At 40.8% G+C, this 26,106-nt stretch overlaps 1 protein-coding gene across 1 annotated transcript in view; it reads right to left on the minus strand.

The window, feature by feature from the left end:
• SLC25A36 (solute carrier family 25 member 36) overlaps positions 1–6,983 on the minus strand; it is a 35,611-nt gene extending 28,628 nt beyond the window's left edge. The window contains exon 1 of the mRNA XM_055723285.1: positions 6,816–6,983. Within this exon, the coding sequence (XP_055579260.1) occupies positions 6,816–6,856 (41 nt within the window). The 5' untranslated portion in view covers positions 6,857–6,983. The remainder of the gene's footprint in view (positions 1–6,815) is intronic.
• Positions 6,984–26,106: the final 19,123 nt, after the last annotated feature.

A 26,106-nucleotide genomic window follows, 5' to 3' on the forward strand; every position in this document is an offset into this window, starting at 1 on the left:
TAAAACCACTCTGGTTTTCAACATCTCCAGTCATATACTAGGCCCCAACAACTGTGACTTGCGAAAATACTTACTAATACTTAACTTTCTCCAGGATTAAATGAGTTTCCCTTGGCAGAGCGAATAGGTAAGCAAATACACTCCTGCTGAAAGTATAAACTGGAAGCAAAGAAAGGCAAAACCCAGGACACTCCCGTGTTTTCACCAGTTTCTAATGAACACTGTTCAGAAGACCACTTTCTCATCTTACCTATCCTAAATTTGACACCTGCCTGTAATAAATGTTTACCACAATCCTTTTTCAGCTTTGCCAAGCGAGTATAAGAAAAACTTGCAAAGCTGACCTTCATCAGAAACATCTGATCATACAACGGCATGAGAATCCACCTGTAGGTCCTAAGTAATTTTAAGAGCAGAAGAGCAAATATCAGTAGGTAAATATACAAAAATCAACACACTGGTAAACAAGGAACATTCAAATCCTACTACTTCTAACAGTCAGGTTAAAGAACAAAATCTGCAGCTTAATCTGTACAAGAAGGCACAACAGACATGACACACAGTGAAACAGAGGCAGAGACATGTAGTTATCTAACCCGCAGGATTGTGACAAACTTAAACCAGCAAAGCTAAGAGCAATTGTCTATTTGACATCTCTTGGAGAGAAGAATTTAGGAAGATGGCAATGCCCTCCTAAACTGCAGGTTATTCCACAGAACACCCATTAAAAAACAAACAAAACACCCAACATAAAAAAATATTTAATTTGATCCCTAATGTGCACTTAGAAGTCCATCATCTTCACCATATTAACAGAAAGAAACCTAGAACTATTTAGGCTTTAAATTTGGCTAGCAATTCAACACAGATACAGTATTGACAACTATTTTCCTCAGATAAACCTGTATTATTTGTGAGGCATCGAAAGGAAAGAAATATGCACATGCTTCAAAACCTAATCCTGTTCAGCATTCAAATCCCAGGTTCTATTTCCAGAGATGGCTGCACAACAAAACCTTCTTTAATTTTTACAGTTTTATGCTAACTGCTACAGAATCACTGTCTTTGTCCTGAGTAGTTATAGCATCTTCTGTTACCTTACACACACACCTGCCCTCCTAAGTAAAAGCAGGAACAGCTCCAGCATAGATGGGGGTCTCAACTGCAGCCACTGGACTGTCTGTAAGTGCTCCAAAGCAGATTAATACTCCCCATACCAATGCCAGCTGACCTAGGACTGAAACTGTCAGTGCAAAAATTTTTTTATTCCTTCAGATACATATTATGAGCGAAGGCTGCTAGTCTCAGACTCACCTTTCACAGTATTTGTAACCACAGCCTCAAAGACTCAAAGATAACCCTCGACCCTGTTATCTTGGGTCTACATTCATTCACATATTTTACCAGGTGTTTGTCTTTCCTGTATGAAAATGAAAGTTCCATGCAAATACTGGCTGCCAACAGAAAGAGCAAGAAAATGAGCTAAAATAGTCAAAAGAAACAAACCCCATACCATTTGCAAACGTAACTCTCCTAATGTCTCCACCACTTGCTGCAAATTCAGGTCCCAAATCTATCAGCAATTTCACAGAACTTTCTTACAATATGACCAACTTTCACATCAGCAGGTAAAGTTGCAGGTATTTTATTTAGTTTGGATATTAAGTTTACAGGATCCCTCTTCTGAGGGTATGTAAGGGCTTTAGCAAGTACAATTTTCAGAAACAGCAAGAATATCTCATTAGTCCTGAATTTTCAGGGTTTTCCTGTTATTGTACTGCTAAACTTGTGTATTACACACCTTTCAATCTTCAGTACTAATAGGATGACTAGGGGTACTAACAGCCAGAAACCCTTAACCTGCTTATTCAGCAATTGTTTCTCTGCTGAAACTTAGGAAGTGTAAGTTAGGCTAACAACCTTACACTAAACATACTAATGAAACTCGCTATTTCTAGTTGACAGCATACAAATAAAATTTCCCCAATATGCTGACATATAGAAACCTACAAGTGAAACCAGGGAAAACAACGGGAACAAGCATCACTGGGTTCCACTACCCAAAACAAACATCAACATGTACAGTGTAGCTTCTACTAGGAACCACAGTAAATAAATATTTACAACACTTGTATTAAGCAAAATCAGCTAAAAACATCAGCCATCTAGAAAGAAATACAAGAAACACCAGCTTCACAGTTTCTCAAGTACTGACAGCAATTTTCTTGCCATCTGGTAACCTCATGGAGCAAACACCAAGCTACTCAGTGCTTTAAACACACACTGTCTTACTCAATACAGAAGAGTATATGAACACAAAAATAACCTCGAGTATGGACAGGATGGTACTCACCTTCTCCTATGCCTTACAACAGGAAGACCTTGTTCTGAAAGACAGCCAGGGTTACGCTAGAAATATATTTTAGCGTAGGGGGGATTCTAAGTGCTTGGCAACTCACTTCAGGCTCAAGTGAGTATTTTCTGAAAGGGAGTAAGAAAAGCCCCTATCATCACACTACCTGCTACGTTAACTGTATCTTCTTAAATCAAAAAACTGCAAGGGTAATTCACCTTTACTTCATATATTTCAGCAGTGTCTGATCTTTCTAAACAATTCAGACATTTATTTGAAATATATTTTCTGAGTCTTAACTATTTCAGCCACTGCAGGGATTTGCCAAGAACCCTGGCCAGAGGGATTTCCATTACAGTTCAGTTTGAGACAGTTCTATAACCAGGACAAATAAACACAGACTCCTCCCTGTAGTCCCTCACATATTAAATTAGAAAACAGCCAACTTTCTGCAAGAAACACCAAGAGTAAAAAAAAAAAAAAAAAAAAGAAGTACACCTGGGACTGTCCAACCCTGAACTCCGAGAAGCAGCTGTCCACCTCCTAACCCAAAACAGTCCCTCTTTTTGCTGAGGAAACAAAACCCAGGCAGGTTCCCATGCCCTGATGGAAGTTTGTATGATACAGAATAACTGTCATAAGCTTTCCAGAAATTAAGAACAAATAATGAGAACTTGGAAATTACTTTTTTAGCCAAGACCTGAATATTCACTCAATGTACCAATTACAATTGCAAGCAGGCACATTCAAAACTATTAATCTTCCCTATAAAGCAAAATATTAAGGTCTTTCTACTACTTTTTTGCTGGTTTAAGTAGTCTAATACTAGAAAAAGCATGTAAGTGTGGAACTTACATACCTGAACTAAGATGTTCATTTAAAGCCTACATTTCAGTCACAAGACTTTGCAAGTTAAGGATACAAAATGTTCAATTGATTCTTTCTTTGGAACGGAAGAACCTGGGTTTGTATTGCCAACACTCTGTCTACAGTGGCAACAGTTGCTATTTGACTAAAAGATGGAAATACAGAAGAGATGCAAAAAAATCTACAGAAGAGATACACAAAAAATCCCTGAAACAGAAGAGTTCTGAGCAATGCAAAGTAGCTCAGAAGGGTGGGGGATAAAAAAATGCAACACCATCAAGAGTTTCACCTGAAGCAGAATTTTGTATCATGATCCAACACTACAGGTGTCCAGCTAGCTCCTGCTTCTGCAAAGACAAGATACTATTAACAAATGGAGTTGTGGTAAGGACACAGTTTGCAGAAACAGAACCTGCTAAATAGGGGCATCATGACAAAATCTGAGCTAAGCCATTTCAAATGTGTCACAGCATGACACTGAACTCCAGGTACAATATCGATCTACGCAGGTATGCACCCTGCAAATACTCTTCAGTAGAGAGTGAAGAAGGGCAGTTTTGAATACAGCCTACAAAACTAACTACATTTAAGTGTCTTTAGGTGACAGCAAAGTTACTGCATGGAACCAATTGCTTACAAATTCTATCAGTCAAAACCGCTTTTCTTGAAGGAATGTGTTCTTAAAAGTTAGTAACCCTTTTTTTATTAAAAAGGAATTCTTTATTTTTCTACCTTAACTTATTTCTTCTAAGTGTGATGCTCTTCTCATGCTATGAATTTTCTACTTCTAAATAGATTTGCTTTTATTTTTACATACAGAACTTCAAAGAATATCCTATTTAAAAGTCAAGAAGGTCCAAGCAGTGGGGGGGCAGGGGAGGTTTGCATGTAAAAGTAGTACTGCTTTGTTAATGTATTGGTTAATGCATGAACTAGGTCAGCAAAATCATTTAGATGAGCTTTCTTTTCCAGAAAAAATGCACCACTTCAATGATTGTACTAGAAACTATACTAAAGCCATTCCAAAATCAGCACTAAATAAATTCTTTTTAGACTTAAGAGTTTCTAGCATAAAATATCAGTTGTATTTACAATTAACATGCAGATATGAAACAGATAGGATTCTTAAGAATGAAATTAAAGCAAGCATTATTTTAATAAAACAAAGCAAATAGTAATTGCTAATTCCCTCATCAACACTGCCCCAGTGGCCAGCATTGCTAGTAGTCTATCAAACCTGTTGGAAAGGGATAAGGACGCAGAGACAGGAAAAAAGGAATGAGGGGGGAAAATTATTAGCAATAGGAAACAAACTCCCAGCGTAAATTGTAACAGCCCAGAAGTATTGTAGTTTGCCAGCTGCTGAATTGGTGATAAAACAACCTAAGCAGCTACAGAAAAATCCAAGGATGGCCCTACCTACATTACTAAAACAGCAAAGTCATCAGTTACAGCTTCATTACAGAAAGCAGGAACTGAAGATTGAACTTAGACATTGCAATAAAAAAAAATAAAGGGCAATTGAGATAATCATGCTCTTTCCACAGGTTCCAGTGAAACCTAAACGAAAACAGAGCTTCCTTCCTTTTTCTTTAAGATTCACAGATTAACGATCACTCCAGTGATCTGTAGTTCATCATGCTCGCGAAGAAGTCATGAGGTGACTGAGTAACTTTTCTACTGCTAAATGTGACCACATATACACTATTAGCTTTGCTGAACTGAAGTTACAGGAAACATGTGACTGGCACATAAGGAAACAGCATTCAGCCCTTCCCTCACAGTATAACCCTTGACCCAACTGGCCAGCAGCTAACTAGACCAAACTTCCCTGGGGAAAAAAAAAACAAAACAAAAAACCCCCCCAAGTTCAGCTGGGCAATCTTCAGCCAATTTTAAGTTTTGGTTTTATAAACACATCTCCATCATTATGCATGATTCTGCCTAGTAATCTCCCCTGTGCTGAGCTGTCAAGTTAAAGTGCTACAAGGCAGCACTCCTTCTACTGCTTTTCTGAATGCTTACAAGGATATGAAGTCTATAGAAAAAAAAAGTATGAACTATTACTCTTGGGCTTCCTGCTGCATAATCACTCTCCTCAATGGAGTTCCAGAAATTCAGGGGATAAAAAAGCACCCACATAAGCACTAAATTAGGCACATAACACTGGAAACCTGCAACGTGTGCCAGAAGCAGAAAGTGCTCACGTGTACCCAACTTACTCAGGCCTGGTCAGAGGAAACACTACTGTATTCTTCCATCTCACACACCCCAGTCCAGAGGCAGCAAGTTGATTTTGTCAAGGAGGAGCACAAATGAAAACCCAAACTTCAAGCTCTCTCATGGGATGACACCAAGTATGTTCTCAGCCTGTCTTTTCTCCCACTTCTACACAGCCGTGCTCACTACCCAAACACATTTTTAAAGTTAAGCTAAACAGGACCCCCAGCTTTCTCTAAGGCAGGCACTCCTCCCGCTCTATCTGTGGAGAGACCACAGGCTGTGGAAAAGCATACATCCCGTGCATTACAAAGCTTAATAAGATGAAGATAGATGAACACCTGCGAAGACACAAGAGTTACTTAAAACTAACCAAGATGACATATCTTTAGATATATATATATAAAGAAACTTTACTTCCAGCTATGTTCTTCCCTCTGATTTCTTCTGTCTTCATGGGCACAAAGCTATATGACCACGTCAAGCCCCACGCCTGAGCGGTACACACCAGAGCTGTCGAAATGCACCGAAGTCACACTGCAGTCCTTTGACACCAGCATTACCAGCCGGTCAGTTCTACACCGCCGAGCGGCGGCCAGGCCCGGGCAGTCTCTCCTGTGCACTGGGGCAGCCCCGTAGAGAGGCCTCGGCCTGTTTTCTCCACGGCTATTCCCAGATAAGGGGTGAACCCCTGGAACAGCGATTAGCGGAAGCGGGCTATTTTTAAGGGAATCCTTGGCCCCCGTCTCCCCCACGGGCCCACGTTACGGCCCACGCGCACACTACCGGTAACAGACGGCAGCAGCCGGGGCCGCGCCTGGCAGGCGCCGCACGCCCAGCTCCCGCCCCGGTCCGGGCCGCCGCAGCGCCCCGCCGGGCCGGGCACACAGGCCCACAGCGGGCCCGGAAGGGCCGCGGGGCACCGGCGGGAAGCGGCGCGCCGGGAGCGCCTCAGCGCGGCCTGCCTACCGCCCCCCGCCTTAGCGGCCGCAGCGAAAACCCCCTCTCTCCTGCCCTGCACCCCCTCAGCGCCAGAAGACGGGCGGTAGCCCCTCGCCGCGCTCCGGGGCCACCCATGCAGCCCTGCCGCCCCGCCACCAGGCAGCCACTCCAGGCCGCGGCCGCCACCCCCCAGGCCAGGCCGCGGCGGGCAAGCTCGGCAGCGGGACAGGACCGCGCGGCGGGCGGGCAGGCAGAGCCCACCGGGGCCATTTCCGGAGTTACAGCGGGGAGGAGGGGAGCTCTGGCGGGCAGCACCGACCGCACGCCCACCTGCGCCAGTACCCACGGGGATGGCAGCTAGGCGGGCTGCCCCACCTGACAGCCTGTACGGAGGGGCTGGCACCGCGCCCGCTCCTCCGCCGGTGTCACCTACCCGCCAGCGAAAAGATGCACCAGGGTGTCTCTCTGGCTCATCCTCGCCGCCTGCGCCCGGGCGGAGGGGAGCGGAGCCGGGCCCTTCCGCCCCGCGCTCGGCCGGGCCGCTGCTGGCGGGCCTCAGCATAAATACGCACCGCGGCCGCGCGGCTTCCTGCGGCGGCGGCCTCGCCCCGCCCCCCGCTCGCGGCCGCTGCGGCAGGCGCCGGCCGTGGAGGCCTTCCTCATACATATGCAATGAGCCCCCGAGGTAAACAGAAGCTGCTATTGCTTGGGGCCGGGCGACGTCACCGCCGCGCTCCGCCTAAAAGCTGGGCGAGGGGGGTGGTCCCCCGTCACTTTGGGGGAAGCTGTGCTTGTGGGAAGCTTATGCTGTGGGCTGGATTGGAGCTTAGGGCTTGTCCGATGTTTCTGGGGTTCTGGTGGTTAGTGCTGCTTTTTGGGGTCTTTTTCAGGTGTGGGGGTTTTTTTTGGTTTTTTTTTTGGTTTGTTTTTTTTTTTTTAGTCTTTGTGTGCGCCTCTCTGAGGGCCGCAGTCCACCTTCCTGAGGTTCGTACTAGCCCTGAGGGGAGCCCACCTGCAGGCCACAGAAAGACATATAGGGGCTTTAGCTTCTGTTTCCTCTTGGTTTTGTGTCGTAGGTCGCATCCTCATGTACTGAGGCGATGGGTCTCCCCAAAGAGGCACCCAAATGCTGGCTCCTTGGGAGCATTTCTGAAGTGAATATTGTAACTCATTGGGTGACTTTCATCTTGTTTTTCTTCAAAAATATAGGGTTTAGGGAAAACAAATAATGCTACACCAGAAAATGTTTTAAATTGTGTGTAAAGTTGTTGTCCTGTCAACATTTTGAAAATCCAAGCACCTAAAAGCAAATAAATTGCCAGCTAGGATCTTTGTCAGTGTCCACACACAAACAAAATTCCTTTGGAATATAAGGAGCTGCTTTGTAATAACACGACAATTTATAATCTCTGCATTAACAAAACAAGCATGTGTTTTGAAGCAGTCATTTCTTAAACTAGAAAAACCCAGATCTCTGAGAAGGTGAGCTGATGCGGAAGACACAAATAAGCTGGAAATGTAATGTGGAATTTTGGGGGAGGTGTGCAAGCTGGGTGGGAGAAGGCTTGGAGAAATGTGAGATCGGAGTGGGTGGGAAGTAGTTACATTGAACTGAGATAAGTAAAAATAGGACAATGATTTTGTTGGTGGTGTTCTGCGCTGCTACTCCATACAGCGTGTAGTTGAAGTTAGTGAGCAAATGAGAGAGAATTGTTCCAAAATAGAAAGACAGGCGAGACTTTCGGAAGCTTGGAGCATATGTACACAAGGCATGTTAAACTCAACATTCAGAAAGTGAGAAAGGATCCTGTGCAGCCTGGCACAGGATGTCACACAGGAAAGAGTAAATATATCCAGGTTAGCTAAGAGATAAATTATTTTGAGAGTACTGAAAAAACAGTGATTTTATTAAATGCTGCATGAAAGATGGTAGTATGCCGAATGCTTAGTTTGAGGTCATGAGTCCAATTTTTTTCCAATTCCTTCAGTAGCTTAAGAGGGAACAGAAGATGGGTTTTCTGCAGTCCATGTGATGCCATCCAGTGAACACATGTCCCGGTAAAGTCAAAAGAAGATTAAATAGCAGACAAAGACTCTGCTTTATTTTGCCTCTGTATAGGTGAACTCCTAATCTGGGAGCTATTAACTTCAGCTGGCACTTTTGGCTTGCGCTGTGACAAATGAAAAAACGTAATGAGGTAATTTTTGTGAATGCTTATTAAACAATAAGAATAGGTAGAGCTGTTGAAACACTTTATTCATGTTATTAGATGCTTTCTAATTAAAAAAATATGGGTTTTTAAATAGAAATTTAGATATTCCAGTGAAACATTTAAAAGGCGTGAACTAAAATATTTTCAATATTTATTAGGAGTCTGAAGCACTCTGCAAAATTATTTTGCAGCATTTCTTGGGAGCTGCCTTTAACATTTTCTTCTACTGTCCTTGCTAGGCTGAGCTTTCTGGCTGGACTGCATATCCCATGATGTTTGATGGATATGGATTCTTACAGTGCATTTCCCCTTTCATCCATCAGGAAGAGGTAAGTGGGGAGACAAAATGCCATGTGGGATCATACTTAAAAGCCCAGAACGTAAACAAAAGCATCCAAATTTCATGAGGTCCCATTTTCACAAGATCTTATTCACCCAAGTCTTTGTAACAATCTATTTTTTTTTCTGTAATTTTATTGCAAGACCTGGGTAACTCTTCTACAGAATCCTCTGTCATTTTTACTTCTTGATTCTTTAGAAATAATAATAATAAAAAATGTTCTGTTGCGTTTTGGACTTACTTTTCCTATCTGCTTGGTGTGGCTAAGGTGTGTAATAGGATTTGACAAAGTTGCAATAAGGAGAAAAATGCTTGACAAAAAAATTAACCCTTGTTTCTGTATTTTCTAGCTGTGAATTCTTCTTAGGGATACCATCCACATAGCATGTGCTGCACTTTTCATCTTCTAGTATTTTAACAGAAAACACCTTTTCTTAAATTTCATCAATGGCTTTCTGTGTAAAAAAGGAGCAACAGTAAAACTTTGCTACCTTTCCTCATACAGCTATTTTTTTCCTGCTCTTTTATGGCAGCTTAAGATGGGATAATGTATTTCTCCAATGCATTTTTCCATTAGGTCTCTGAAAATTGTATTTGTCTTTCTACTCAAAGGTACTGTGTTGGATTCTTGCTCTTATTATTATACTTATAATGACCCTCTATTTTATAATGTTTATATGACCACATTACACAAGTTTAAAATATACAAGAAATGAGATCAAAACTCCACATTTGAAACACAGATTTTGGGTAGTGATGGCTTTGTTTACCCTATAGTGTTCTTTAAACAAGCACTTGCTATCTTTTGCCAGTGCCAGGGTTAACCCTCATAAAACAATAGCAAACAACCCCCCTGTGAAATAATACTTGTACTAAGCAACCTATTTTGAAATATTTAACATTCTTAGATGCTCTGTTTATCCAAGTGATACGTTATTGCCTTTCCTGACCAAGCTCACAGAAATATATTTTCAAGAAACGTGAAAACAAGGTTTATTGTTAGATTCTGAACCATTTTAATCCACTTCTTTGTCCTTCTATGAAATTCTCCTGCTGTGGGATTAAATTACTTATTGATATCATGCTGTCATGGATGTATATATTACATGCTTATGTGGAGAGAGGGAAATTTGTATCCCCAGGGGACTCAAAAAATGCGTAGGATCCTTCAGTCTGACAAATTCCTCAAGTTGATGTGAATGAAAAAAATCCAACCAAATCCAACACAAAAACCAAAATCCCTTTCATGTTGATGAATGGAGAAATGAGGTTGAGGAACAGAAGACAGTGACACAGAGCTCACCTAAGGCCCCAGCTCAGGGAATATTATGTGAATAAAGCATGCTGTGTATGGCCTGTGGTGCTCCTGGGGTCTGGAGGCAGAAGCCAGCCACACTTTCAAGGCCTCATGAAACACAACGTATTTTTTCAACTTGCCAGCCCTTAGAAGCTGAAGAGTGAGATGGGAAAAACTAACTCCCTTGACTGAGGCAATCTACAGAAGTTGCTCAATAGACAGTAAGAGTCATAGTTGTTGTATGCTGCTTTTCTTCTTCCTAGGAACTACCGTTTCTAATCTCCTTATGCCTTCTTCAAATGACCATCCCATCTACCGTGCTCTGTTTCTCTCCAGTCATCAGGAAAAGCTAGAGGAGATGTCTTAAGGCATTCCATTTAAATGCATGTATCCAGGAATGATAAATTAAATTTTATTCTTTATTAAAAAATCAAAAATATAAAGATTAAGAATACTTAGAATTCAGGCCTATGAAGTTAAGGTTTTATTTGCTTCCTTTTGTCTTTCTAATACTTCAGGATCATATAGAAGAATGAATGAATGTAAAGTATTCACAAATTTATTGCCACCAACTTTATGTTCTCTTTTTCAAGTATTTATTTCTAGAAACTCAACCCATATGATCTGAGAAACAGTCAGAGCACATTTCTATTTGGTAGAATACAGCATATTTTCTTTAAATTCACAAAGTAATACTTTTTGTAAACGCACTTGGTGTGGGCTGTCCTCAGCATGCATGAGGCTTTCCTTTCTTTCTTTCAGAAGGAATAAAGCACAGTGTATGGTGCACTTCACAGGGAGCGAGTTCAGAGTAGAGAAGGAAGTATGCTTGCTGGAAGACACAGTATGCTGAAACCCATAGCTACTCTGTTGCAGAGCCAGGGTTTGTACAGAGTTACAAAGTCTGTATGCCTGAAGAGCTATCACAGATACTGGGTTTGGGGTTTCCTGGGAATTAAGTATTGGGAAGATATCCCGTTAGGGAATCCCAGCATTTGAACTTTCGCCATGTTCCCTTCTCATAAATGTCATTACAGAAGGAAGCTGTGGCTGAATTTTCCACTGCTTCCAGCAGCAACGTTATTAGGAATGTTATTTCTGATGTGTTCGTTCTTCATCTAAATACCACAGATTTTCATTTGTCAGTCATATATAACATTTCTGGGCCAGGGGTTATTCTCCTTCCTTTCACTATAAAATATATGGTACAGAACAGGCATGTCCAAAAGGTATTCCCTAGCACCTTTCTTAGCTACTTGCCTCCTCTTGACTACTCTTTAAATCAGCTAGGCAAAGTAAAATGCCTGCACCTTGTAGGGTAAGAATATGTACCAGGAGGAACTAAGATGGGCTTGAAGGTTCATGTATGTTCAAGTCACTGTCTGTGGTGAAAAGAACAGAGAACTTGTCTTCTTGCACAGACTTTGTTCAAAGTTAGGAACAGATTTTTCCATCTGCTCAGTTTCCAGTGGTCCCTTGAGCTGATGGAGTCCCTCTGTGTTTATCACCTGCATGTTTAACAGTAGCTTTCTGCTGTAGTGTCAGTTCATTTGCAGTGAATAGTAGTCAGCTGTGAAGAATTGCAAAGCACAAGGTAAGAATTACAAGCTAGGTTATTTATAAGAAGATGAAAAATAAGAATTACATCCAAGAGTTTTCCATTGAGGTTTTTTTTTTGAGCAGTAGGCATGTTTTCATCAATTTCTACAAAGGATTTACCAATCTTGTATCAAAACTTAAATACTGAGTAGTTCCTTTGTGGAGCAAGGGGACCACCCTAAGCTAATTGTAAATTTGGAGCTGTAGAGTGCCAGAGTCCTAGATCAAGAAGAGGGAGATGTAGGAGATGGTTTAACGAGTGTCAGAGGCTGTAGATGGTTCTGTGTGGTAAAATACTAAACAGCAGAAGTTACTTAAGAGCCTAATGCGGAAACTGGTAGGAGAAACAGAAGTGGGAATGGCTAAAGGTAGCTGGTACTGCAGGGGCAGCTGCAGCTCAGATGAGGCCTTGTTACAAGTATGCTAAGCAAGATAAAGCCCAAGGACTTGGCAGCAACAAAATGTGAGTAGGGTGTTAGTCCAAGGGGGAAAACTGTGAGCTGCTCCCACGAGGAAGACAGAAATGAGGTTTTAAATTATAGCTTTTTGTGCTTTGGAAAAGGAATAGTGGGTGACTAAGGCTTCCTATTTTCATATTCTTTTCTATGTTCTACAAAGTGCATTTTTAAAAGTCATTTGATTCATCATTTGTGAATGGATGAAGTACAGCTTGTTAAACAGCCGGCATTAATTTCCTTGTATGTCTGGCTGAGAAATGAGACTTGACCTAGTGTTTATTAATGACACTGAGAAATTGAACTGCTTCATTACTGCTAATGAAGACCTGGCAGAAAGGTTAAATTTAGATGTAAAGTAAGCCTTTGGGAAGAAACTGGATGGGTTTCTTTAGTACGTGGTATATGAGATAAAGATAATTTGTTTTGATTTTTTGCTTTTAAATACCATTTGCCTCATGTTTTATCTAGTTTGTTTCCATAAACTGTTCAAAATGGGGGGAGATGATGGTTATGCTTTCACATACAGTGTTCTTTTTCTCGCTGCGAATATGTTCAGAGAGCTTTTAAATGAAGGTTTTAAACAAAAGAATGTTAAGACATATAAACCCCAAAATCTCAAGACTGCCCTATAAATAATGTGTTTTCTGACTTGTGTGACTCAGGCTTGAGTGATAAATACCATCAGCATAAATGATGAGATTATGCTTTTTGTTGCCAGGAGTTGACCATGTTGAAAGTTGTGGATCTGGAATCATTGCAAGACATTATAAGGTAGGTTTTTTAGCTCGTAAAGTATACTGGAAGTAAATAAAATGAGTGGGGTTTTGCTGCTCTTTTGAAACGGTAGAAATGAATTTGAGTTATGGTCTAAAGTACAATAGTTGGAGGACCTCTACTCCATCCTAGCAAAAGCTGACCACTTAACTCTCAGAAATTAAAAAAGTGCTGTGATTTTATTAATACTCTTCTATCAATCTGTATATGGATAAATTTTTAACTTTCACAAATAATGAAGCAGAATGAGACAAGTCAGTTGTTTAACTGAAGCCATTAGACAGATCACTGATGGATTTAGAAATAGCCTTTTGACAAATACAGTCAGCAGGGAGACTGTGGTAAACAACTTTCTCTATACTTTGTGTAGGTTGCCTTTTTCTTGAGAATGGAGCGGTCTTTGTACCTTGAGGACACATACATTTTTATGTCTGTTGCTCAGTGGCTTGTTTATCTGAAGTTTATAGCTTACAAAATCACGTTGGAAATATCCAGAAGGTAAAGCAGAAGACGACAGGGAAAAAGGATAATATGTAGGGAAAGAAGAAGAGAGGAGCTGCTGATCTTCTTTAAAAACAGGGTGGGGAATATCAATAGCATGAAAATGAGGACGGGGAGAGTGGTATAGGTAAGACTGAGAAAAACAGAAGGCAGGATGATTTGCAAACAAAGAGTGAAGGACAGGTCATATCAGTACCTGGAGGTGCTTGCTGGGGAGGGTATAAGCCCTATGTGTTGAAAATGGGATTTTAGAATTGGGAACATCCAGATCTGGAGAGACAAGGAAGCAGTTAATTCTATTGTGCGTGACCCTTGTGAGAGCTGAGGAAAACATTTTGCAGGACTTAGGCTGTCAGTTTTCAAGACAGGTGTATTAAAACGGAATCAGGTGTACAGAAGAGCCATTCAGGTTATCTGGGAAATGGATGGCTTATCACATCAGAGAACACTTAAAAGATTTGGTTTGTTTAGTCTGGGTAAATAAAGGCTAAGACAAGGTATGATTGCTGTCTATAAATACATCAAGGGAGTAAACTACAGGGACCAGAAAAAGTAAACCACCGCATAAGCTAAAGGTCAATGTTAGCAGAGTTACCAGAGGTCATGAATAAATTCAAGTTGAGAAAAAGTGAGTGTCACGTGTTTTTTCACAGCACCTGGAGTCTATAATGGAAGATTTAAAGTACTGTATGCACGTTATACTCAGATGAGTCTCAAATTGTGAGAATATGGGTAGGTTACTCTATCAAGGCATTCCTCTTTTGAAAGAGGCAAATCCATCATGCGATTGTGTTTCAGCCCATCTCTAAAGCACAGGCTTCTGTCCTTAGCTTGCTTTGAGTGCGATGCGTAAACAATATCCCATGGATTGGAAATTAGTTTCCTGGTATGAAAATTTTGAGAGATTTGAGGAATTCAGTCCTAAATAGAATGAAGCAGAACTTCTGCAGTTTTTAATCAAAAGCCAGAAGGAAGAGCAGCTCATTTAGAAAAGGTGCATTGTCCCTGCCTGTGGCAGGGGGGTTGAACTAGATGATCTTTAAGCTCCATTTGAACCCAAACCATTCTATGATTCTGTTGTTCTGTGACTGCATAGGTTTTGTACAACTGGAGTAAAAACCAGGGAGCTTAGTAGTAGTGTGGTTAGTAACGGTACCTCACTGTTGTGTTTATTGGAAGAGGCTGGGTGTAAGTGGGGAGGGGGGATCACAGCAGTACATGTTGGTCTCTGTGGTCTGTTGGCCTGTAGGGTTTAATGTAAACAGCCTGATTTGGGCAACTGAGCAAATCCAACCATTTTAGATGAGCATGCAGGCTATAGAAGTGTTTTCAGGCCACTAGCAGTTGCCTAGGGAGTCAGCCACTCTGCTGCTTTCACTTGACAAATGTGGCTTAATAATTAATTTCCATCTGAAGGAGATGTTACTGCTTTAGCTTGTCTAGGCCTGGACAAGGAATTTGCTGACTGAGGTGTAAATTAGGGAGCTAAGCTTCATTATTGTTAATGAACCAATGATGGAAGTATTGCAAGGAGGCTTTGATTTTTCAGGAGATAATGCATCTGAAGTTTTGGTACGTAGCTGTACAATATAGTTTTTATTTCCTGGGTTGCGCCCTGGATATCATGCATATGACACACAGCTCTGTTAAAACCTCAATTTTCAAGTGTAGCCACCATAATTAAAATAAAAACTGATCAGCTGCTGCTACAAATGGAGGATGTTAAAGTGTTGTTAATAGGTTGTTTATCTTAACAAGGCAAATGTTGCTTCAAATATTATTTTCAATTTATGAAGTCTTTGTTATTTTTTGTAGGCTATAGAAATGCCTTGTCATGTTTCAGATTGTTCTGGCACTATCCTCTTTTACTTTCAGAAACTGGGGGGAACGGACGGACGGAGGGATAGGGGACAAAGTTTGTTTTTTTTAAAAAGGGTGTTAGGTTATCAGGTTGTAGTTGATTTTCTGCCTCTGAACAACCTGTGGGAGTGATTCCTTTGCCTAAAAAAGGCACTTATAAGGAATGGAAAGAACCTGCTTGTAGTGTAAGCAATGCCAGTTTAAAAGTTGTTTAACAGTGTCAAAAAGGAAACTTATAAGTTGATCAATTTTATTCAAGATTTTGAGGAATAGAGATTTACTTGACCTTTGAAAACATCTTAACAAGATTATGATGAGCAATTAATGGTAGCTCTGGGAGAGGCCATCAGGTCAAACATGAAATCCTTACTTGTTCGGGAGTTTATATAGCACATGTAGGATCCTGCAAGTTTGGGAGATACATTGCGTCCCTCTCTCTTCCTTTGTCAGAGCTGTTATTTCCTCTAGAGCACAAACTCACTTTTTTAAACCTGTTTTCTAATCAAACACAACCCAATCAAATGAGTCGCATTCCCCTAGTTCTTTGAAGATACTCTGGAAAATTATTTGCACATTTTTTGTAAGTTTAGACAGAATGAACCTCAACTAGTTGCATTCATATCCTTTAAGTCCCTAAGCCTTGGTGAAATTGCAGCTTCGATGAATTTGGTATTATCAGCCTTGTGGAAATAGCAGTGGGCTTAGCGATGTGTTACCAGTGAGACCGGATGGAGATGGTTTTGACAAATTTATCTTTCAAGCCTTGACTGGGTTGGGAGTTAGGTTGCTAGTAACTGTGGTGGGAAGAAATACATTTTTATCTGTGACAAATTAATGAGGGAATTTTATTGATTGTCTTGATTTCATGATAAAACATATGTCTAATTGGATGTATTTCTTCCCACAAATGAAATGGAAATTCTGTATTACCCAGCATGATTGGTGACCTACATTTCAAAACTCCTGTTTTTAATCATACTGTGAAATTTTACATCTGTCTTTTTAAAAAGACTCTTTTGAATTTTCATTTCTCAGAAGGCAAGAATTTCTGGCTAAGAATATACTCTTTATTCTTTTCCACAGTGTTCTTCCAGTTATAGTTGACTCTTATCTTAGTTTTAGTTTGCCATGTGAGCAAAGCAGCAGTCTATTATGTGTCCACAAAGCCCAGTCTGTGTGTGATTATGTAATACACATGTGCTTCAAGTATCTCTAAACAGAATTCAAATGTTCCTAAATCCAGCTGGGTGGTACAGTACTGCCTTTGTTTCCTGTTGCCCTTCAGGTTCTGAGGATAGATCAGTTGAAGTTTGATTCCTTGTCTGTGACACTGTTTTATCCAGACTAGTGCACAAGGTTGAAGTTCTGAGATATTTGGCCACGTTTTTACATGAAGTGGAGTCTGATGGGAGGTTTGCTGTCTAACTTGAGGCTTATGTCTGTTTTCCATTAAAGTACATGGTTTGAATTGTATTTTTTAGAATTTACTAATAGTTACTATAAATCAAGCTCTAGTTCCTAACAACCACCTCTCATTGCAAGGAAAGGAAGAGAGAGCCCTACTGCAATATTGGTACAGACTTAATTAAGAGACTGGGTGAGAGGAGCCTCTGTATTGCACCTTTATTTTCTTTGGAGGTGGAAAAGAACATCAGAGAAAAAAGGCTGAATTTTCGTGAACCCACTATGAGTCTGAATTTTCAGCAGTGGGTCCTAGAAGAGATGGCATGGATCCAGCTATGGGGCATACCCACCGCCTACCCAAGGGTCCTAAAGCCTTATCTAACCAGAGACCTGGGCCTTCAACCCTGGCCTAAGCTATATCACAGAGGTTGTACCTGTTCCCAGTCCTGTTCAGGAATTATTGTTTGTATTTCCCAGTTTGACCTTGGGTCTCACTTGTTGCTTTGCTTTTGTCTGATGGTCACTGGACTGTTGAGAGGATCAGTTGTCATCAGTCACCTTGGGTGCTGCGGGACTGTGCCCTGTGGGGGGGCTTGCTGCCCAGCCAGTGTTGTGGCTATCCTTGGCTCCCCTCTAGCCTTCCTTTAGGGAGCACCCTAGCTCTTACTGCTCCACCCCAGTGTCCTTAACAGCCTTTTACTGATTTTTATGGTGTCAATAGTAACGGTACTTAAATGATGAAACTCATCATTCTTGATGTTAGAATCATTCTCAGGGTAATTGGTCCTCCCAGGATGGATGTGGTCCATTCTGATATATAAAGAAGGGTGGATGGGGGAAGCATGCAACTTTTTTCAAGTAACTGTCAAATTTATATGTAGACCCCTGCATCTGTGGGATGGTGGTGGAGATATTAACAGTGGATTCTTATTTTGGCTTTTTCCTGAGATAAATGTTAATAATAGAATGGCAGCTTGTATTTTAGTGAAGTGTGAAGATGTCTTTTGAAGGGCTTTGTCTTCTAGTGTGAATGACAATACTTGGGTGGTTGGCTTCCTCCTTACAAAACTGAATTCGTAGTGTTTAGAGGCAAAAGTTACTGCCCATTCTGTAACAATTATTTCCAGATCAGTAGGCTAATGGTGAGCTGAATCTAAGACCGATATCTGCTGCTTCCTTCAGGTAAACATATCCTTAATTTAAGAATGTACCATTCTCAGAGCTTGGCAAGTAACAAGGATTTATCATGGTAAGAACAGTGATTGCCTGTTTAAATAAACCCTACAAAATAAACCCTCTGGGTTATAATCCAACTCCAGGCTGAGACATAAAAGCATTATTGATGGAATATGTCCAAACTGCCAATGAAATATGTGTGAAAAGCAGTTCAAAGTATACTGGCGAGCATTACAAGAAGAAAGATATGTGGCATTTACAGGAAACAGTCATTCCATATTATGCAAGAGAGTTACTGAAACCAATTGCAGTGATATATTTAATTTGCTTGGGGGGGGTGGGGGGAGTGGAGGGCGGAAATCCCGGGATCTCAACATATGTTAAATGTTAGAAGTGAGACTTTCAAACTTAAATTTAGTATGAACAGATGGGATTTTTGTTTCCTAATTCTGTGAGTTGCCTTTAAGAATTCCATCCTAGAGTGGATCTAAGACACTTCCCCGCACCCTCCCCCCCCCCTGTTTAGTCACATATTAGAAAGGACTGGAGATCTGAGGATACGCTGATACTTTTATCTTCCTTTAAGAATTTCATAGAACAGCAAATAAATTGTGCTATACATGTGCAACTTGCTTCTATAAAAATAATGAAAACCTATAGAAAATAAATCATGAAAACTGTCGGATTGCCAGTGAATGAAGATAATAGACTTACTCTGTTTCTTTTAAAAGACAGCATATAGAGGAACTAACAAAGGCTTGCTGATACATCATGGCAAATATTAACATATGCTTATTGAAAACTGTTCTGCACTTTTTGCATTCTCCTGCCTGTAGTTATTAATGAGATTTTCTAAAAGGAGGAACTGTGTTTTCAAAATCATAGGACAAATATGTCCTGAAACCTTTAAATATGACAAATTTCCCAGCACTGCTAGCTGCCGATGTAATTTCAGAAACTTAGTTTTACTTTTGATATCGTAATGGGTTGCTGTGGAAGTTAATATTCAGTCTCAGCCTAGTTCTAGAAAGAAATAGATAAAAGGATAATTTAGAAATATAGATCAAATTTTTTCCATATTTTTGTCACTGCTTAGAAGAAAAATAATTATTGCTTAAGCAATATGTTGCTCATATATATTTAAACAACACTGATGCTGATGATGTGATGAATGCTGTAAAGGAGCATGTACCATGATGTCAACAATATGCAAGCAGGCAGCAGTCTGTAAAAAAACCCAACTGAACAGCTACTAGGTGATCAGAAGACAGGCTTATGTTTCACCGGGTCAGATAAGTATATCTGCTATTTTGACTACAGTTCTGAGAATTTCAGTAGCTGGAATTTGGGTTGCAGTGTCAATAGAAGCTTGACTTCATTGACTTTAATGATCTTTGGCCCAGCACTAAACACCAAACAGATATTTTTTTTTGGTTATACCAAGTGACTTCTCACAGTGAACTGGAGGTGATGCAACTGTGTGTGAAGTACTTCAGTATGAATAAAACTGAGCAATCCTCAAACAATGTGACACTTCCAGTTCCTCAGACTCTACATAGAACCTAATTCACACTGAATGTAACCAGTTACAGTTCAACATTGGCTAATCTTCAACTGAAATCAATAAATCAGCCTAGACAGGGAGAGATTAGGCAAGTCAGAAACATGTACTGTGATGTTTGCTTTTGTAGTCTTTTTGAGAGGTCAGATAATGGAGACATCAATTAAAGCAGGATAAATATCAGGTTTCTTCCAGTGCTGTAGCCTTTTCCTTTCTTAAATGGGAGTGTGAATTTAGCTTCAGAACAAGCTGAGAAATCATTGGTTATGTTTATATCCAATATATCACAGATTTGGCCAGTGAAAACTTCAGTGTTCAAAGCTGCTTTATAGAAAGCAGTGGGTTTTTTCAACCTCATTCACTTTGCAGTGTTTGTTCCAATTATATCCGAATGACTTCAACATTCAGAGTGAAAGTTGGTTATGATGCATGTGTGTGTGAAGGAAGTACTTCAATTTGAATAAAACGAGCAAACCTCAAACAATGTGTCCCTTCCAGTTCCTCAGGCTCTAAGTAGAACCTAAGTGTACTATCTCCTAAGTGTCTTTGCGAACAATGATAATTTCTTCTGTGGGGTGAAACTACAATATTTATCCGTTGACCTTTATCATCCAGGCTTTTTCATGTAGACATCCTTTTTTCCTCCACTGCCTTGTAATCCAACAGGCTTGGTAAATACCATGGTTTCATCTTCCTCAGATGCGATTTTGTTGTTTGTATCTTTTTTTTTCAGGCCAGCCTTGTTTCATAGGCCCTAAACAATGACGCTTTAGAAGTGCCATCACTGAGGTAAAGTATATGGCTGAATCAGAACGTCTGCTGAGAAGTGGTTTGGCAGTGAGCTTGTCCTCAAAGCTAGAAAGTAGGCTGGCTGTTCTGATTTTAAGGGCCAGTAGTCTTGGGCTTGCAGAAGAGAGAGAAGTTCATGAGGGGCTTTATGGAGTTGCGTTCTGCTCCACAACAGATGCAGTCGTTTGTCTGTAGCTCAGAAAATTTACAGGCATCTTATTAGAAAAGCGAGCCAAAAATGCAACACTCTCTGGTAGTTGATGGTGATTTCTTACATTGTTTTTGATACCGCACAGTTATTATGCAAGAAGGCATAGCCAGCTGTGAGACAGATGGAGCCACATATGTTTCCACACCCAAGAGGGAGGTTTGTGTGCAGAGCTACAGTCAGGAATAAGGCTGAGTGAATGATACCAAAGGTTATTTGTGCAGAGATGTCTGGATCTGTAGATAAATTCACTTGGATTGTATGGGTGATTGGTTGTTTTTGTGTTAACTCTGACTATAATAGAACTTTTCTTGCATCAAAGCCTATAAAGTGCTAAATAGTGAAGAGGTACTTGGAGATTATTCTGGTCAGCATTCTGAATTCAAGAATATTGTGTCACTTGTGCATGTGGTCTCTTTCCCAAACTGGGGTGGCTGTGCCACCTTCCTCCTTTTTCCCATAACCAATGGCACCTTGCCACCACCACCACCACCACCTAGAAATGTCTAGTGTAAAAAGAGATGTCAGTTTCTTTTCCTCTCTCACTCCATGCAGCACTGAAAAGCTCTGCAAAACAAAATTAGAGTTGCTGCTGTGCTGAGCCTTCAGGATCAGCTGAATGTGAAGATCAAGTCTTTGTTTATTTGTGGGGTTGTCTTTTCTCTCCTAAATCAATCAGAGCACAGAAGAGTTGCAAAGACAGGAAAGCAGAGAACAGTCACCAGCCAGGTTTCTGCTTGCTCGCTGTAACCTCAAGTAGAGGGAAGAAAGTTTATTCAACAGTGCTCTGATTCCAGTCAGCAGCGCCCCTGGACACTGGTCACGGCTGTAAGCAGGCAGATCAGGGGGTGCCAGTATTACCCAGGACAGCTAGAGTATGTGCCATCTCATAGCCAACATGTATAAAAGGAGTGCTATCTTTTAGTGTGAGGTAAAGTTGTTGTTTGGGGGTTTTTTTTGGTTTTTTTTACAGTAAGTGTTCAGATTGTTATTCTCTGTTAAAACTTCCTTCTTTAATCTTTTGCCTTTTTGGAGACAATGGGGCTGAAAAGATTTGTCCATGTTTCAGCCTTATGAACAGCTTCTTATGCTAACACAAAATTAGAACAGTGCTGTGGAGAACTGAGCTCCCAGAGTGCATACAGCTAGGAGCTGTCGAGGGCTGAGCGAATGCACCAAAAATAATTTGCAGATAGGTATCTGGATCTTCCTAACAAATCTCCCTCCCCTGTTACAGTCAGTCTAAGGTACCAGACTGCCATTTCTTCCTTTTGTAAGGAAAAAAAAAAAAAATCATTGCTGGGATTAAAGCAAGTACAGAGAATTTCAGATGAGGGAGAAAGCCAAATGTCAGTAATCATAACAGTAAAGCTTCCATTCCTAGGCTATTCAGTGATTTCCAAAATGACTTTAAAAAAAGAATATAACATTTGAGGACAGATGTTTTATATCTTTTGTAATTTATCCCAGAAAAAATCACATACATATGATCTGTAATTTGTTTTTATTTCTCTACTATTTACCACACAAACTTCCTTGAAGAGATGTTAGTCTTTAGAAATACTGAGCATATCTTCAATTCAAGCTGAAATCAGAGAGCTGCAGACAACTGGCACTGCTAAAAAGCAGGCTGTGTTGTCTTGACTAAGACTAGTCTGCAAGGGGTAGATTTTAATGCTCTCAACAAAAGTAATTCTTGAAAGCGGGGACCCTACAGGCTGAGGGATTCTGCTTGGATTGTAAAACATCTTCAAGAAAACTTCCTGGCCAAATAAGATGTTGAAAATTATTTGAGGTGGGCTGTAAATATTAGCGTACCTAGCCTATTAGTGAGTCAATGCTGAAAAGTGGAGGCACAATTCAGGAAGATGAATTGGGTAATGGTGTGCCCGTTGAGCTGGGCACTTTGAGTCACAGCTCTACTAGAAACAACAACCAATGACCAAATATGAAGCTACAGATTCTGCTATATGTCATTACACACTGGGTGTGTCAGATGATTTGGGTGGTGTAGAGGGTCCTACCTTCTGTTGCAGTGTTGTCCTAGAGAACCAGCCAGCCAGACTATGTTTTTTTCACTCTATCCTGTAACATGATTTATTAAGTGTTTCTGAGGCTAGAAGGCCAGATACAATGCTGCATTCCCCTGTGGTAGATTAGCTCAATTTCTAATCAAGATGTGCTGAGCACTGTTTATATTGCCTAATACTACATAGACATTTTTACTGTAAGTTCTCTAGATATATGAAGTTCTGCCTACTTCAGGAAGAGCTGGTAGAAAGGTACATACCCAAAAGACATGATTCCCTTTATTCTAGCCTGTAACAGAAAAATAGAGGGCGAAACACCTCATATTTTGGCACCTATCTGTATTCTTGCTTTCTACCATTTTGGCTTCCTTTTTTTTACTGCTATGGTCCTGCAGTGACAGCAGGAGCTAGAAGAGCTGTCACATTAGTTCCCACTTGGCCTTCCTGGTAGTGGAGCTGCGTAGCTGTTGCACCAGCAGCAAGTCCCCCTGCTTGGAGCCTGCCCAGAAGAATGGGAAAGGCAGAGCAACTAGAGCTACTAGATAGATGCAGAGTAAGATACATCTTCAAAATACCAAACAGGGTATTTCATCCTAAATGTATTGCAATAGTTTTGCCACAATGTCATGGGAATTTTTAATTAAGCTTAAGGATGTAGTTTAATTTAAGCAATTTGGAGATTTGCAGTCAGCAGTTATGTCATCTGCAGTACTCTTCGAACGCTTCAATGGAAATAAGTTTGACTCTGAAGGCCATCTAAGGGATCAAACTTCATGGGGCAGTGAGAGAAACTAGCTCTTCAGAACTTACTCTGTCCTCTTTTGTGAGTGTGCAGACACTGGCAGCAGAGACAGCCAGTAACACCAGTGTGGCATTGCTCCTGCATTACACCCCTCCATAGACTGGCTGCTCAGTTTGTTGCCTCACAGTTTCCAGTATGTGCACTAACACCCCACATAAAGTGTGAGGTAGGTCTTCAGTTTTTAATCACAGGTAACTAGGGCAAGGCCGAGAACAGAAACAAGCCTTTGCAGTCTCCGTGCTATATGTATGGAGGGAAAGAGGCACTGTGGATAGTTAGTAAGCTCTAGTAGCTGAGCGAACACCACTGTGATTCTTGTTAGAGCTTTTGTTATACCAAACGATGTGCTTCCATCTTGAATGAGCTGAACCTTAGCTGCCTTTCTCCCTGTCCTAACATGCTGGTGAGATGTTAAACCACTTATATTCAGTTAGAAGGACCTACATGAAGCTGATGTTGACATTGCCACAAAAGTCTTGCTCAGCAGCTTAACCCCAGGGTCTTTAAAAGCAGGAGTTTCGTCAGCCAAGTGTGATGACAGTCACAATTAAAGTCAGTAACACCATTAGGGGTGAAGTATTCAAGGCTGATGAGAGGCTTTACAATCATCACCAGAATGCCCAGTTATTTGTGTTCAGTTACTGAGGGGATGTTCAAGAAACAAGGCCAAAATGGCCTTTTTACAATACTATGGCAGCAGTTCGTTGTGGGCACCGAGGAATGCCTGTGGAGTTAAACTTTGCTTTTCAGTAGCAGTTCTTCAGACGAGCAGGTTGGAATGATATTGCTAATACCGTCAAATATTTAAGATGAACTTCAGAAGGAAATGAGTGGTAACCTTTGGAATAGTTAAATTATGACCCAAAAATGCATTTGTCATTTGTATATGAAATACACATTTGGCAAAGTGTGTGAAATACTTACCATGCCATAGTGCAGGTAAGCTGAGCCGTCTACCACGAGACCGGTTCTGCTGGACAAGATTTTTTGTCTGGTATTGCTGAAAACTTCTTCTTCCTACAGAACTACAGTGCAGGAAATTAAAAAGCTATATCTGCTTCAAGACAGACTGCAGTGGCTGCTCTAACCATTTTGCATCATTTCCAGAAGGTGTAATGTTAAAAAAAAAAAGAACATGATACTGACAATTAGATATTATGCAGGCAGTCTAGCCAGTTAACTTCCAGCTTTGCCATACAGAACAGCAAAGGAGGAGAAGGACAGCTTTTAGGAGGTTCTAAATTTACAGAAAATTCAGGGAGAAGTGGGACAGCTAAGTTCAGGCCTGACACGCTGCCTGTCCTCTTTCCTTGGCATTTACCCTCAGTTAAAACCAGCTGGATTCCAAAAAGTGGTTCAGTGCTTCCATGACCTCGAACTGGAGCAGTTATAACTGACAACAGTTCCCTTCCTTGTATTTGCCTCGAAAAGCAAAATCCTTTTCCTTTCAATGATGTTTTCAACGTACCTAGGTATGTTGCTTTCATCAATATCAGTGGCTGTTTGTTTGCTGGAGCCCTTTGGACTCTGCACTACTCGTATTCACATGATGCTCTCACATTCCTCCTGGAGGCAAAAATGCATGTTCATGCTGCTTGAGAGTGGAAACTTACTGATTGTACAGACGTTGGCAGAAGCTCTTTTTCCAGTCTCCTGACAGGAGCAAAAAGACAGGCTGCATTTTTGCAAGTGCTAAGTTGATAAAAGCCTTCCTATCTCTGCACTGATATTTCTTCTCAACCTGTCTGTCCCTTCCTCCAAACTCATGACAAGTATGCAAAGCAAGAAGGCTTCTTGTTTCTGTTCTAGTCAGTGATGGAGGCAGAGTTTGGAGCAAATGGAGTCTCATTGTAATAACATTTGTTAGAGCCCTGCAAGTGGAACTGCCTACAGCAAGTGCGCAGATTATGTTTAATGTCTGACACATCCATTTATATTAACATGTTATAGCAGAAGATGGATGTGTTCCTGTGGATTCCCCAATCGAATTAACAGTGCAAACTGGCTTTCTAGTGCTTGGAGCTCTGTTCACACTCCTTGTTTTAACTCTATGCTAGCCACAATTAAGACTGTGGAGAAAACTGCAGTGAAATTGTGAAGTGGCTGCTCTCTACTGTTACAGTTCAAAAACTGCATGAACTTTCATTTTTATTGTAATACTAATTTATTTATTGCCTGTAGTGGAAGTAGATACCTGTGTATTTCAAAAGCTGTATCAATGTGTGGCTACATTGGCAGAGAATAGCTCAATGCATAGGATATTTTCCCCATTTTCCTTTTTCAAGCATTACTGCTAGTAAGCTTATTCCTACTAGTAAGCTTTAAGAAAGTGGTTCAAACACACCTGCTGACCCCGAAGCCATAATTATGCAGATGCTTATGGGGAAGGCTTGGTGAGTTAGTCCTGAAGGTTCAGAGCAAAGGCAGCCAGTTTCTACTTTCCTTCTATCACTTAATGCCCTTTTTATGAAGTCCTATAAAACATGCATTCCAAATGAGATATACCATAGGCTCTTACATAGTCAGACATGCAGATGGATCAGCATTAAAGGTATGTTTCCAAATGTTCATCAAAATAACCAAGACTAGTTTTCAACTTGGTTGTGATAAATTGTATTTTTGCAGGCGTGCATTTGCATCCAGTATGCCTGAATTTGTGATATACATAATAAACCTAGCAGAACAAAGCCTTAATGATCTGTAAGTGTGATA

Source organism: Falco cherrug, chromosome 11, assembly GCF_023634085.1.
Source record: "Falco cherrug isolate bFalChe1 chromosome 11, bFalChe1.pri, whole genome shotgun sequence".
NCBI classification, from domain to species: Eukaryota; Metazoa; Chordata; class Aves; order Falconiformes; family Falconidae; genus Falco; species Falco cherrug.